Source organism: Balaenoptera borealis (assembly GCF_965194805.1).
Source record: "Balaenoptera borealis genome assembly, chromosome: 15".
NCBI classification, from domain to species: Eukaryota; Metazoa; Chordata; class Mammalia; order Artiodactyla; family Balaenopteridae; genus Balaenoptera; species Balaenoptera borealis.
This window is the reverse complement of record NC_138871.1, coordinates 39847410-39861870: the sequence shown is the minus strand read 5'-3', so window position 1 is coordinate 39861870 and position 14461 is coordinate 39847410. Positions and strand designations below refer to the sequence as shown.

The 14461-nt window shown below is 33.7% G+C and overlaps 1 protein-coding gene across 11 annotated transcripts in view; it reads right to left on the bottom strand.

The window, feature by feature from the left end:
* The window catches only part of USP34 (ubiquitin specific peptidase 34), a 236543-nt gene that overhangs the window by 95580 nt on the left and 126502 nt on the right, over positions 1–14461 (bottom strand). For 10 of the 11 annotated variants that reach the window (XM_082357914.1, XM_082357916.1, XM_082357917.1 and 7 more), the window contains 7 exons: positions 10833–10915; positions 8065–8219; positions 6821–6934; positions 4975–5074; positions 4656–4815; positions 1699–1825; positions 1455–1602 (listed from right to left, as the gene is read on the bottom strand). In XM_082357914.1, the coding sequence (XP_082214040.1) occupies positions 1455–1602; positions 1699–1825; positions 4656–4815; positions 4975–5074; positions 6821–6934; positions 8065–8219; positions 10833–10915 (887 nt within the window). The remainder of the gene's footprint in view (positions 1–1454; positions 1603–1698; positions 1826–4655; positions 4816–4974; positions 5075–6820; positions 6935–8064; positions 8220–10832; positions 10916–14461) is intronic. The other variant, XM_082357911.1, reaches the window with a different exon arrangement.

Sequence of the window (14461 nt, the reverse complement as noted above, 5' to 3'; positions counted from 1 at the left end):
CATGATTCTCAGGTGGCTGAGTCTACAGATGCAGAACTATGGATATGGAAGAACTGTGGGTATGAAGGGCCAACTACAAGTTATACATGAACTTCTGACTGTGTGGAGGGTTGGTGTCCCTAACCCCCACATTATTCAAGGGTCAACTGTATATATACAAATATTCTTATATTATAATCTTATTATCTCTTGAAAAATACCTAAGAACATTTGCCTCAGGAAAGGGAAATGGGAGACTCAGGGATAGGGGTAGGAGGGAGACTTTTCAACCTCTATTCCTCTAACCAAGAATACTTATTATTCAAGAACAAAATTTAAGATCTGATATACTGGGACTTCCCTGGTGGTGCAGTGGTTAAGAATCTGCCTGCCAATGCAGGGGACACGGGTTCAAGCCCTGGTCTGGGAAGATCCCACATGTCGTGGAGCAACTAAGCCTGTGCGCCACAACTACTGAGCCTGCGCTCTAGAGCCCGCGAGCCACAACTATTGAAGCCTGCACACCTAGAGCCCGTGCTCTGCAACAAGAGAAGCCACTGCAATGAGAAGCCCGCGCACCACAACGAAGAGAAGACCTCGCTCGCCGCAACTAGAGAAAAGCCCAAGCACAGCAATGAAAACCCAACACAGCCAAAAATAAATTAATTAATTAATTAATTTTAAAAAAGGATCTGATATACTTTAGAAGACACATACATATACTTTCATCTTAAACACGGTGTAGCAATATTGTTGGCTCCTTACTAAAACATGCCAAAGAATTATCACTCTGCACAGAAGCAGGTTAAAAGTCCTAAAAAGAAGCTTTTAAAACTTTAAGACTTTTTTCCCTAAATATATAGTTAGCCTGTTACAATGTCAGCCCTTTAAACTGTAATCAACAGCTTTCCTGGTTGTTCCTCTGTTTAGCTCCTATTTTATGTGCTATGGAAAGACACTACAGATGCACCACTGGTTTAACAGTAAGGGAAGAATCAAATATACCTATCAGGCCCACATGAAAAATTTCTTAATATGATACTTTTTTGGAGGTAAGGGGAGATGCACAGATGGAACTTAATGATGTATTGTTTTCATATGCTTCAAAACAACAAAATATATCAAAATAGAAAAAAAAAATTCATTGGGTAAAATTGGGTACTAGGTAGTGTATGGACACTTAAACTTATTAGTTCCCACACTGCTTATCAAATAACCTCCAAAAGTAGAATTTTTTTTGAGAAAAATGAGGACAAGTGTTTGCAAATAACATCTTTAAAAAAACTTAACTCTTGTCTAAGAATCAATGGCACCATACCAAGGGTATGGGAGGGCATGGCGGGGGGGGTGGTGGGGGAGGGGAAGGGGCGCGGGGAGAGTCATGAACATGGTTGGTAGTCTTCAAAGAAGTAAAGGTGTGAAGTCGATATATAATAGAACCTAGAAAATATGAAAATTTGAACTGATGGACTTACCAGGAAATTCTCCCTTTCGGCTGCTTTGACCAAACTCCTGAAGCTGAGCTTGTTGATTTATTTGTTCTTTCTGTAAATTTTCATACCAATGAGTTACTTCAGCCCTAAGATCTGCTACCTGGTCACTAGGATACATTTCAATAGTCATCTGAAATATGAGATGCAACCAATTTAAAAATACAAAAAGAACATATATTTGAACTGGGAAATGTTATCAATTTGGAAACTAGAACTATATAACTACCTTGTCAGGGAGTCCAGCTGGCTGGCATACAACCCTTAACGGCAGGGACTGTTTGTCACTCAGTGCTTTCAAATGACTACTAATACCCGTGCCTTCAATTTGCCACTGTCTGAGATGATATGCAAACCTAAAACACACAAAAACCACACACAGGAAGGATATCATTATAAACCATTTTAATGTTACAGAAGTTTTTACTACTTTACAAAATGAAAGCACCCACAAAAGGGTCCAGTACATTCCAATTTACTCTACAACATTAAGTTTAAGTTTGGATTCATCATATTGAATCAAACTTAAATGTGTAAATATAGCTAAGAGCTCCTTAAAAATTAGTTTCTAACAAAAATTACTGAAAAAAAAAAAGACCCATTAGGAACACTTTTTTTTTTTTTTAAAGGTTGGGGGGGACGCAGGGGAGTAGCAGAGGCAGGAGGAATTTAAAGAAACAAACTAATCTGGTAAGTAAATGGCAAGCTGTCATTCCTATTTTCAAAAGAGGAAAAAAGGTATTAGGAAATATTTTTCAAAGACAGAACTGTATTGTAGTAAATATATGTTAACCAGCCTAACAACTTGAGAGCCGATTCCATGACTGCTAAAATCATAAAATGAGTTATAAAGATTAATATTTCAAAGGAAACAGGCATCTAGCATGACACTCACTAAATTAATTTTCTAACTTATTTTCAGTTGTTGAAGACAGGATCCAGGGTACCTGAATTTAGTTAAGAAAAAATTATCAATGTCTAAAACTAATCAGCAATTCTAGAATAGAAGGAGGGCAAGTAAGGGAATATATGTACTTGATTTCCTAGAAGTGATCCAATGTCCAGCTTCTACGAGCAAAACAGTAATCTTTTGGGGCCTGATTATTTTTTGTTATGAGGGGTCTATCTGGTGCAATGCAGGATGTCTGGCAGTGTCCTCTACCTACTATATGCCAACAGCACCACCTTCTCCCTTAAGCTGTGATAATCAAAAATGTCTTTAGGCATTATCTAATGTACCCTGGGAAACAAAATCGTTTCTGGTTGAGACCACTGTTTAAGACTATAACCTTAACTCTTTTTAAAAAGAATACCTCTTTTTTTTTTCTTTTAAAGAATACCCTTTTAAAAAGACATTTTTATTTACTCTTTTAATATTAGGAATACATAAACACAACAATTACTTTATATTTTCATTTTATAAATGTTAGACAATTTTAAATTAGGAGTAGCAACCCTTTTAAAAAGACATTTTTATTTACTTTTTTAATATAAGGAATACATAAACACAATAATTACTTTATATTTTCATTTTATAAATGTTAAGGCAATTTTGAATTATGAGTAGCACTAAGCATATTAAGCACCTGAAACTGTACAATGATACTACACAAGGATTTGCATGAAAATTCCTAGATAATTTTTAAAACTAGCTCTTAGCTTTTGAATATTCAATTCTGTTTCCTAGTTTCTTTACTTGCCATCCACAAAATAGTATTTATATAAATTATTTAACACCAACATTAACTTTTAGAGTAAAATATAAACAAATACAAAGACTTCTATCAAGGATACTATAATCAATTTTTTTGAGTTAGAAAAAAGTTTGTACATCTGAGAAGGAATTTTTGAACTGAAATTCATTAAACTTATAAAACGCACCATTGAATCTTAGGAAACAATTTGTTTTTAAAGACTTTTAAAATAAGTGCTTATTTTAAAACCATTGGTAACACTGTATGAGGACTAGGGGCTTGAACCAAAAGGACCTTTTTGGTTTGTTTGTAGGCCCTGCAGCATAGAGAAAATTTTAGAAGAATACCTATCGTATCATTAAGAGTAAATATCTCTGATAGGAAAAGATAGAGACTTTGATTTTCTTTAGTATTATCTTAGTGTAATATCTGAATTTTATGAGTATGTATTAATTTTTTATTAATTTGAGTAAGACATATCACCACATTTGCTTTTTTATTTTCATTTTTTAAGTGGTCAAAATTATGAGGCAGTGTGAAGTTTCTGTGCGAAAAACTCTAGCGTTCCCTTACACATTCTTTAAAAACACAAGGAATTAAGTAGAATTTCCACAAATTATAATCATAATCAAAATAAAGAATTTGCGATGCCTAAATGTTTTAAAGCATGGAGCCATGTTATTTATAAGGAATGTGTAGAAAATCTTTATTCAGTATTCTCTGATATTTTAAACAAAAGGTCAATATATACAAATTGTATAAGTTTTTCATTATCAAACTGAGCTCTAAAGTTGAAAGAAGTTATTAATTTTAACAATTTTTTTCAACAGTTCTTTGTACTTTTACATTTACTCATGATTTTTAACAAACAGAATTTCTTAATTAAAACTATCTACTCACCTTTCAATTCAGTCGATATATTCATAAATGTTAATTTGCTTTATTTCTGTATTACACAGGGTATGTCTAAATTAATTATACAGATATTCATTAACACAGAATTTTTTGATCATGTTTCCATGGTAAATGGAAATTCAAAATTAAAATACTGTCTCCTAGTCCAGGAAGAAAAAAAAACAGCAAATGAAACAAATGACTCAACTTGATTCAACTATGAGAGATTATTTGATGTTCTTGGTGAGGGTTTTAGTGAAACTTTTTTTGGTAGTGGTATTCTGCCATTTCAATCATAGCAATGCTTTCTCAGAGATGGAATTCTGTCTAGAGATTCTTATTCATGCATATCTTCTCAGTCTTATGATTTTTAAAGCTCTGCAGTATTTACCAGGAACCTATATTGCCTATTCCACAGCAAAATGGTACATATCATGAATAAAAATTACTTCCATTACTAACCTTTCACTTTTGGTAAGTTATGCTTTCTAACTGCCCCCAAGAAAACCTTTAGTTTAATTTTAAGAATATTTTGGACATATCAGCATAAAAAAAAAAGCCTAAAATTCATTCTAATAATGTGGTATTAAAAAATTACCTTCTCCTAAATGCTTCCAGATGTGTCTTCAGCATAAGGAGTCCTCTTTCTATAACAGTGAGACTTGAGTGTGATTCCTGTTCAAGACTGCTAGAAGCTATCATAAGACTCTCCATACACTTACTAATAAATTCTTGCTCCTTCTCCAAACCCGTTTTACCTGAAAATCAGATGTTTAGATATGTATATCAATCCTATATTCTTTTTTTTTTTTCAATCCTATATTCTTGTTTAGCTATATTAAAGAAAACAAATTATAGCTAAACAAAAAATACTTACATAAAAAATTACCTATCAGACAATATTTCAAATCACTCACCATTAATATAATAGGAGTTAATATACTGGATAGCTGCTCGACTGACATCCCCAGACTGTGCTCTTAAAGCAATGCCCCAAAATTGGTCCATACCACAAAGCTAAGAAAGAAAAATATGACATCTATAAATGTTATTATTTGTCAAACAATGTAAATTATTAGAAGAGCAGTTACAAATTTAAAAGGCATTCAATATCAAAATTTTAATATCCTATAAAATATTTAAAAGGCAATTCCTAATTACTTAGTGTTATTAACTAATATTTAATAATAATAAGGATAAAAGCCTTGGAAATTTCTTCAGTCACTGAAACATACCTGTACTTGTAAAAATACTTAGTTATAAATCATCTAACTATGTATGTGTATAATGTTTAACTCAAAAGTTGTGACTACATAGTGGGAAAAACTCAAGTCCTCAAAACATGCTACAAAGTAATAACAACACATAATTATTAGCATAACATGTTAATGCTTTCATCCAACTTATTCTGAAAAAGTCACTGCTTTCAGGTATTCACAGAAAATTAAAAAGATTCGCTAACCGAAGCTGACATTTAAATTTATGACATTAACCATGAGATGAAAAAAAGTTTTCACTGAAAATTACAGAAAAAGTGGAGAGTGAAAGGTCTCAAAAGTTGAGCAGGGTGAAGAAAGATAACCTTCTGATAGGGGACAGAACACCTTTAGTGTTCATATCATCCTCTTAAAAAGCAGTATTATCTCAAAATTAGAGTATGACTACTTGGGTAAATCAGATCTGTCTGGTTATCTGAAATTACCAAATTGAAACTTACCATAGTGCTATCAAAGTAAGAGTTAGGACCAAAAAATTAAAAACAAAAACAAACAAACAGAACAGAACACTATTCAAACCAGGAAAGAAGGCAGGAAGATACTATGAAAGCATTCTAAATACAATTAAAATTATTTTTTACCACATAGATTAATATCAGTTTTCTATTATAAACAACCTCTAAAGAAAATTAATGAAAAATGTTAGTGGATACTGCATAAATCAAAGCTATCATTAATAAACAAATGTCCAATAAGGAAGACTTTCAAATAACAATCTGTGTTAGGTGAGTTTAGGAATAATGCATTCAACAAAATCTTGCAGCCACCCAACTAGGCAAATGGAACTCAGAACCAGAGATAAGACTAGCAATTTGTGACAGTCTTCAGTTAATGAACTCATCATCAAGTCTCATGGTCAGAAATGATTTAGGTGGACTCCATTCCAGAATAGAAGTTACCAATAGGAACTCTGGAGTTGCCCAAGAGCAACGAAAAGCTTGGCCACAACAAATGGCATGAAAAACAGATTTTAGACAAATCAACCTTCTACTTAGCAAAATTCTTTACTAATCAAGGAATGTATAATAAGTCATGTTAATTGAGTTATAGTTAACATACAATATTACATTAGTTTCAGGTGTACAGCATAGTGATTCAATATTTTTATACATTATGAAATGATCACTGCAATAATAAGATCAATTACCATCCAGCGCCATACAAAGTTGTTACAGTATTATTGATTATATTCCCTATGTGTACATTACATCTTCGTGACTTACTTATTTCATAGTTTGAAGTTTGTATCCCAAGTTTTCATTATGTACAATCAAGGTTATCTTTAGTAATGCAAAATTATCAACTTTGCTTTATAAAACTTTTTAAAACCAAAAGATAAAACTTTTTAAAACCTTAGAATAAAAGTCTGCATAGTAAGTAAATTCAGTGCTTGGTAGACTATATAATTCAGTGATCTAATTTGAGGAACAACAAAAAAAAAATTTCTACAAGCTGACCTAATAAAATGACAAACCTAAATCCATACCTCAGAGTTTGAACCACCATCATAGGCACTGGTAGCCAATCGAGCCAAGTTACAGAGATGCTGAAATAGGTTTAAGCCAGTCATGCTAATCGTTTCAGGTTTTAGCTGGGGCATCTTAAAAAAAAAAAGTTTTTAAGGAAGTTTAGTATGATAATTAAGTTAGCAGATTTCATTTTACTGGATTTAACATAACAGATTTAAGTTAATAAACCTAGTTTTACTAAAAAACATTGCAGAAAAAAAGTATCAACTGAGATTTTTAGTGATAATTTAGAAATAGATAATAATTTAATGAAAATTTTATTCATGACATAAGTGAAACCTGTCTGATACGTGTTTCAACTTTTGAGATGTACATCGACCAAAGGAAATTTTTAAATTTTATTATTTATTGTATGCCTACACTACACACAGTTATAAGATGTATAGCCACATGTACAGTTTGTGTATAAGTTAGAGCTTGAAATTAAGATAACTGAAGGTCTTTTTGTAGCTTTGTCTTGGATCTATTAAGTGATTTAGTTTACATTACCAAAACTCATTCATATGTACTCAATTCTGTCACAGAGACTTACCAGAGAGCCTTTATAATCTCAAATATTAGCATAGGAATAATAAAGTCTATTGCTTTATTATCATACATGTTTTAAAATTCAAATGGAAAATTATCACCTGAACCAACTGTGGCACCTGATAAATAAAAACAAAAATTGGATAGACGAGTATCTTTAGTATCATGACAGCACTTCCTAAAAACGCCTTCCCAGAAATCTACAAATCTGAACATTGGCTTATATCTGTGGGAAGACTGGCTAAAACCATACCATTTAAGGAAAGACCTTCAGAATACTGCTCTCACACTAGTGGGGTGGGCACCACCCTTGAAAAATTGAACTACAATGTTACTCATGATTTTTTAAAATACACACCAAAAGCCCCCACATTTCTTATTAGTGTTTACCAAGAGTTACTCTAATTACTGTCAGTTTAAGTACTTTAGCTAAGGAACATAACATTTTTGTAAATATAAACTAAGTATTCATTTAGATATAAACACTGTAGAGGACAAAATTAAAGCAAAATCTAAGTGGCAAAAATTATATAAGGACTGTTGAAAAGCAGTATATTTGTCTAGTTTTTTTAAAAGTATTTCAAACAGGAAAAAATGAACATTACAGTTTACATTTCAAGAAAGAAAAAGGAAATACAGAAAAACAATACAAACAGTCAAGAAATAAAATTACCTTCTCCAGGAAAAGATGTTTGTAGGTTTCCATTCCCATAGCATGTTGATCTTTACTTCGAACTTGATTTAAAAACCAATGGAGTGCATCATCATAACACTCAGAATCTTCTACTAAACAATGCCATAAAATATCAACTTGCTCCAAACTTAACCCTAGATAAAAATTACAAATTTTAAATCCTGGTACATACAACATTTTCATCCTAATTAAATATACTAGAAGCACCAATATATATAGAAATATAAAGGCGATATTTCATAGCATTCTACAAAAATTATTTCATAAGAGATTTCATATAATTTATGCTTTCAAATGTAGTTAAATATACTCCATATATAAATCATCTAAAAACACATGACTTATGTAAGTATCCTAGAAGAGTCATTTGTTCTGGAAAATCATTTTCCCTAAAATATGAACATATCATTGTATTACAGCAAACATGATTAAAGGGAAGTAATTCCCAAAGTCCAGTTAGTTCTAAGGTTTAAGGGTTAAGAATAGAGTGGATACCATGTCATGTTCAAAGCTCATTCTATGCACATAGGAGATAAACAATAAATGCCAATAAGCATTATTTCTGAAAACTATGAAAAAAGGGATCCTTATGATTAATAAAACAAAAGGGAACTGACTGCCTAAAACAGAACAGCAACACATCAGGGGATACAATTAGCTGAGAAGCCAATGTAATGAGACAAAATCTGTATAGTACTTTGACCCAAGTTATTAGATAATTCCAAAGTGTGGCAGAAGGAATCAGAAGAACTATTCAGAATCAAAGAGAAGGCATTAGGGCAATCACAAGTCTGAATATGGATAAGTTAGACAATCCAAAAGGGTAGAATAAAAGCGTAACAGGGGATTTCTAAAGTATATCATAAGGGATTCTAGAGCCTAGGCTTATTCCCCAGAATCAGAAGGCATTTGAATAGAAGATAGAATCGTAAGAACCACCACCCCCCGCAAAAAGTAGATGAGATTCAGAATATGAAAAGCACCTCAGAAAGTATTCCATAAGATGTTATGGAAAAACCTGAACAGAACTTTTGGGCCAACCCAATATTTACCTAGTAGCAATAGCAGTCTAAAGAGTTTAATCAGAAAAATGTATCCAATCAGTTTCTCACAAAAACAGTTAATGTATGGACTACTTGTTCTAAGAAGAATTTCTGCCCCTGGGAGCCAACATAAAAAAACTAGAAATAACCTTTAGTGTATATTATAAGTTAAACACATTAAGTAATTAAAGAAGAGAGATAAGTAAAGATAGGTAAAAATAGGTAAGAATCTTAAAAAAAGGCATCCAGGTTAATTATAATAAACAAAACCGAAGTGTATTCATAAATGGCTATATCACCAATTCACATTCAATAGGCAATGTATAAGCTGCCGTTATTGTTTTAAGTTTTTAAAGGAATACAGTTATTGGTATATTAAAAACCTGTATTAACTTATCAAATATAACTTTGGAGTAACCATATTATACCTGAAAGGAACTGTGCCAGTTAGAGAAGTACAATTATGATGCATGATAAGTGAAGTTTTCAGTATGATTCTATATGTACAGTAGCTATTGAAAGCCCATACATACTGTGTATGAATACATACTGTGTTCACTGGAATGGGAGCAGCAAAATAAGTAATTCATTACTCAAATACTGAAAAGAGTGATTAACATTTTCCAATAAAAATTTATACTCAACAAACATGAAACTTAATGGTCATGTGAAATTATTTATGCTGACAATATTTGTTTTGGCTTGACTACTCCATGTATAAGATTTTTTAAAATATTTTATATTATTTGTTTCTTGTATATTATGAGTCATAATGGGTGTAATAAATGACCTAGTAACATGAAACAAAAGTTTCCTATCAAAAACAGGTGTCTTCATTTTGATATCTATTGATATCACAATGTTAGCGACATTTATTACAAACAGCTTGACTTAAAGAAGAAATTATAGACTTAAACAGTAAAATAAATGCATGGCATATCTCAAGCATATATGGGCTTAAGAGTCATGAAGACATCTCTCAGGCTAGCAAAACACTCACCAGTTTGATTATATTAACCACAGCTAAAGAAAGAATGCCCTTCTAACAAATGAGGTTTGTTGACAGGGACACACAGAAAAAGAAGTGTGTGGAGCGTGAAAGAAAACACAGTCAGTCTAGCAAGAGGAAAGGAGCTCTGGCCAAAAGAAATCAAGCTTCCTCCTTTCTTGTGAGAATATCTAGCATGTGGATTTGGAAATGGTCCACACTCTGAATATACCAAACCAATCTCTCTGGTTTTTTGTTTTTTTTTAAGATTAACTGTTAATGAAATTGAGTTTGAGATTCATCTAAATAAAACTAGGGTCTCTAAGTCTCTATCACCTATGAAGCCAACCAATTTTGGATAAGATCAGCCCTGATAATAATATGCAGACAGTGGCTGTTTCCAACCGGAGTGAAAGGAATATTCTATAACCAAAGGTAATAAAAAATACAGTCACTCTAACATGATATGTTCTCCTATCCCAAATATTTTGTTCCTGAAATGAGTCATTTATTCATTAAGAAACTGGCACTTTCAGAGCCTGAAACAACAATGTGTCAGTGGCGAGTTCCCATTGCCACACATACTGAGAGGACATTCAGTACTGAGAATAATTTGATCACCACAGAAATCTAAAGGCGTGAGTACATTTAACTGGACTCTTTCAAGAGCCAAGGAAGATCTAAAAACTGATTAAAATACTGATTTAAAAACTTACTGAAATGATCAGGAGATCCCAGAGTTGAAAACACGCAAGTTAAGAACTGAAGCCGCACTTGAACTTCAGCACTATGGCTGTACCTGTATTTAAAAAGTCATTAAAATAATAAACTGAGAGATCCTATTTCTTAATTATTTTTAAAGATTTAATGGTCCTAATCTTAAATTATACGAAATAAGTAAAATTCCATTTAATAACATTCATAATTATTAAATATTTTAATTATATCTTTGGTTATACACAAAAAAAATGGCCACAAAGCCAAATGTTACATGTGAGATTTGTTATTTAATATTATAAAAATCTGCAAATTATTAGAACACATACTTTCAAATTAGATAAGTAGATAAGAACTCAACAGTGGAACAAAAGAAATGTCATTTTAAAATTATGCAATATGTACATAAATTAGAATAGCTAATAAAAAACATTTCCATCTAGAAATTGCATGTTTCATTATCATTGTCCCTCCAGGGATAATACTATATTCCTTTAACAAAAAATGTTAATAAAATATCATTTCCATAAATCTAATTCATAAAGAAAACAGTGGATACAAAATGAGCATTTTTGAATGTTATTTCAAACCTAAGTAATTGTAATTCATGTGTACAAAATTCAATGGATAATTTAAGAGTTGCTTTGAAAGCTTGTTAAGTAGGTGATTTCACATGGTTCCCTGGGAATTCAGTTAGTAGGCATTTGCAAAGGAACAGCATTTTAAGAAGCAAGTGTTGGGTCTGTGGTGGAAGAAGGGTAGGAGATGGGTCTAAAGAGGTAAGCAGGGGCCAAATCACCGCCAGCATGAATGTCAGAAGAGTTTGATACTGTTCTGGACACATAAGGAAGTCACTGAAGGGTGCTGGGGAAAGAAAGGTAGTAATGATCAGGTTTGCATTTTAGGATTCCTTTAGCAACTCCATGAACTGCATATTGAACTGTGACTGTGGAATCACAATATTCTAGTTCCCACAAGCACCTGAGTACCCAATGAGACTAAATCAATCATGAGTTCTTATCTCTCTGTTACAAATCAAAAGGCTGGCTGTGGAGGAGCTGCCCAAATTACCTTGCCAACAAAAGGCAGCAGCCAGTCTGGGCCATGATCTATATCCCATTTTGCAGAGAGTCAAAGAGCCTCTTAAATCAATTTCTTAACATCTTTAAGTAAGTGCAAAATTCTAAAAGCTTCCTAAAGTTAGCTGGTTTCAAAAATTACACTAGATTCGTCATTGAAGTTTCAAGTTAAGGTTTCCTAAAGGTTGAGTTTGCTGGATATACCTTTGCTTCTCTTTACTGTCTCATGTTAACATTGGAAAAGAAAAGATGAACTTTTGCTTTGTCACTGTTGCAGTGCCCTTCATGAAGATGAAAGTACTTACGGCAAGGTGGCTGGGAACGGGGGGTGGGGAGTGGGGGTGGAACTCACAGCCTAGAACACTATTCAGATAAAATTCAAGGCCTGCTCTTAATAGTTTTCATCCTTTTACTAAAAGGACAGAGATTTTTGTAGCAGAGACCTTGGAGTACAGGTTCAAACATGAGATCTATCATACATCATATGCCCTGAGTATCGGGAACGTTGGTCACAGACATAAAAGGGGAATGATGTCTTCTTGTCCTTTACAAAGTGCCTTTATTTCCTGAATACTTCCTTCCCCTATACTTGCATCTCAGAGTAAGGGACCTATAACCCTAGAAGGCATGGATCCAGTCCCTTTATCCTCCCTTCTTCGGCTTCCAGAGTAGTGCCATTGGCTCCACACTTCAAAGGACTCTGCCTGCTCTGCCAGGATCCCACTGGTTGCTGAAATCACGAACCAGGAAATTTCTTGGGATGCAAATCAAAAGTGTTATCAATACTGATAAACTCTCGTGGGCTTTGTCCATGGCTCCTGACATTACAGAAAATATAGGACAAAAATAATCTCCCCACGGGCATGAAACTTTAGTGACAAACTGACACCTTAAAAAAAATCATTCACTTGATAGTCTCAATGTTAACACAGGATTTTCTCTAGAGGCAACTGGATTCAAGAAATATGTAACATGTCCATTTATGAAATGAAATGTTATCTTTAACGCCACAAGAATCTTTTTGTCCTACGTGAAAATCTTAGAACTTGTCTACTATAATCGCCACTGAACAAATTCAAAGTAATGTGCCACAAACTCATGAAATCAGTATGCTTTAACAAAGAGCAGCAAATGTACAACTCTGTTTTTAGCCTGAATAATCAAGGGAATTATAACAAAATAGTCTGGACAGCTCTCTGTTCTAAGATTTTATTCTCCTAAAATGTCAGGAAACAAGGCAGACTGGAGGACTGGAAGGATACTCTGGTGTACCCTAGAAAAGTATAAAACTCATCTACAAAGAGCACCCTAATTTTTTCACCACAGAAACAATGCTTCTTTAAATTAAAAAAAAAGAAGGAATGCTTCTCTGAGGCTCTGCCTCTCTGCCTCCACTAACAAAGTGAGCAACTTCCCTGTTGTCGATGCTGTCAACAACCAAGTCTCAGATCTGTATACAGTTTTTGGCACTGAATGTTGGACTTTCTCTTTTTGAGCATGACTCATCTATGTCTTCCATGCTCCTCTCTTAAGCTCCCATCCCTGCTCTTCAAGCCCACAGGCTGTGGCTCTGGTGGGAGCTCTTTTGCAACTTCAGTGTTTATTTCTCTGTTGACATGTAATTTGAATTCTGCCTCCTAATAATGCTGGTCAGTGTGGTTTTATTCCTGTTCCTTGTTGATCTTAAGGCTTTTATAGAGAATGTATGGAGATACAGAATCCGAAGGCTTTAATCCTCACCACTGCTTGAAGAAGAATAATTAAAGGAGAACAGACTCTGAAGAACACTTAGAATTTTCAAAGGATTTAAAGAGAATGCATCTTGTATAGAGGTAACTTTGTAAGCCAAGCTGTGGAACAGAGTAAATTTAAGGAAACATCCCAGAAATAATTTGACAGGCTTGAAGAATAGAATGTCTAAAAAAAATCACTGAACAATAAAACAGGAAAGGTTAGTTGAGTTTAGATTTTTGAGGGCCCAGAATACTAGACTGAAGAAAGCAGAATTTATTTTTTATGCAGTAGACAATCTAAATGGGGGTAGGAGGCAAGTTTGTTTGTTTTATACCATAGTTTGTTTTAGCCAAGTAACTACAATTTATACATAACCTACTATGTGCCAGATACAGCCTACTAAATTATTGCATTTAATTCTTAAAAAAAACTCATGAGGGGGGCTTCCCTGGTGGCTCAGTGGTTAAGAATCCGCCTGCCAATGCAGGGGACACGGGTTCGAGCCCTGGTCGGGGAAGATCCCACATGCCCTGGAGCAATTAAGCCCAGCGCCAGAACTACTGAGTCTGCACTCTGGAGCCCATGAGCCACAACTACTGAGCTCACGTGCCAAAACTACTACTGAGGCCCATGCACCTAGAGCCCATGCTCCACAACGAGAGAAGCCACCGCAATGAGAAGACTGCACACCGCAAGGAAGAGTAGCCCCCGCTCGCCGCAACTAGAGAAAGCCCACGCACAACAATGAAGACCCAATGCAGCCAAAAATTAATTAATTAATTAATTAAAAAAATAAAAACAAACAGGAAAAAACT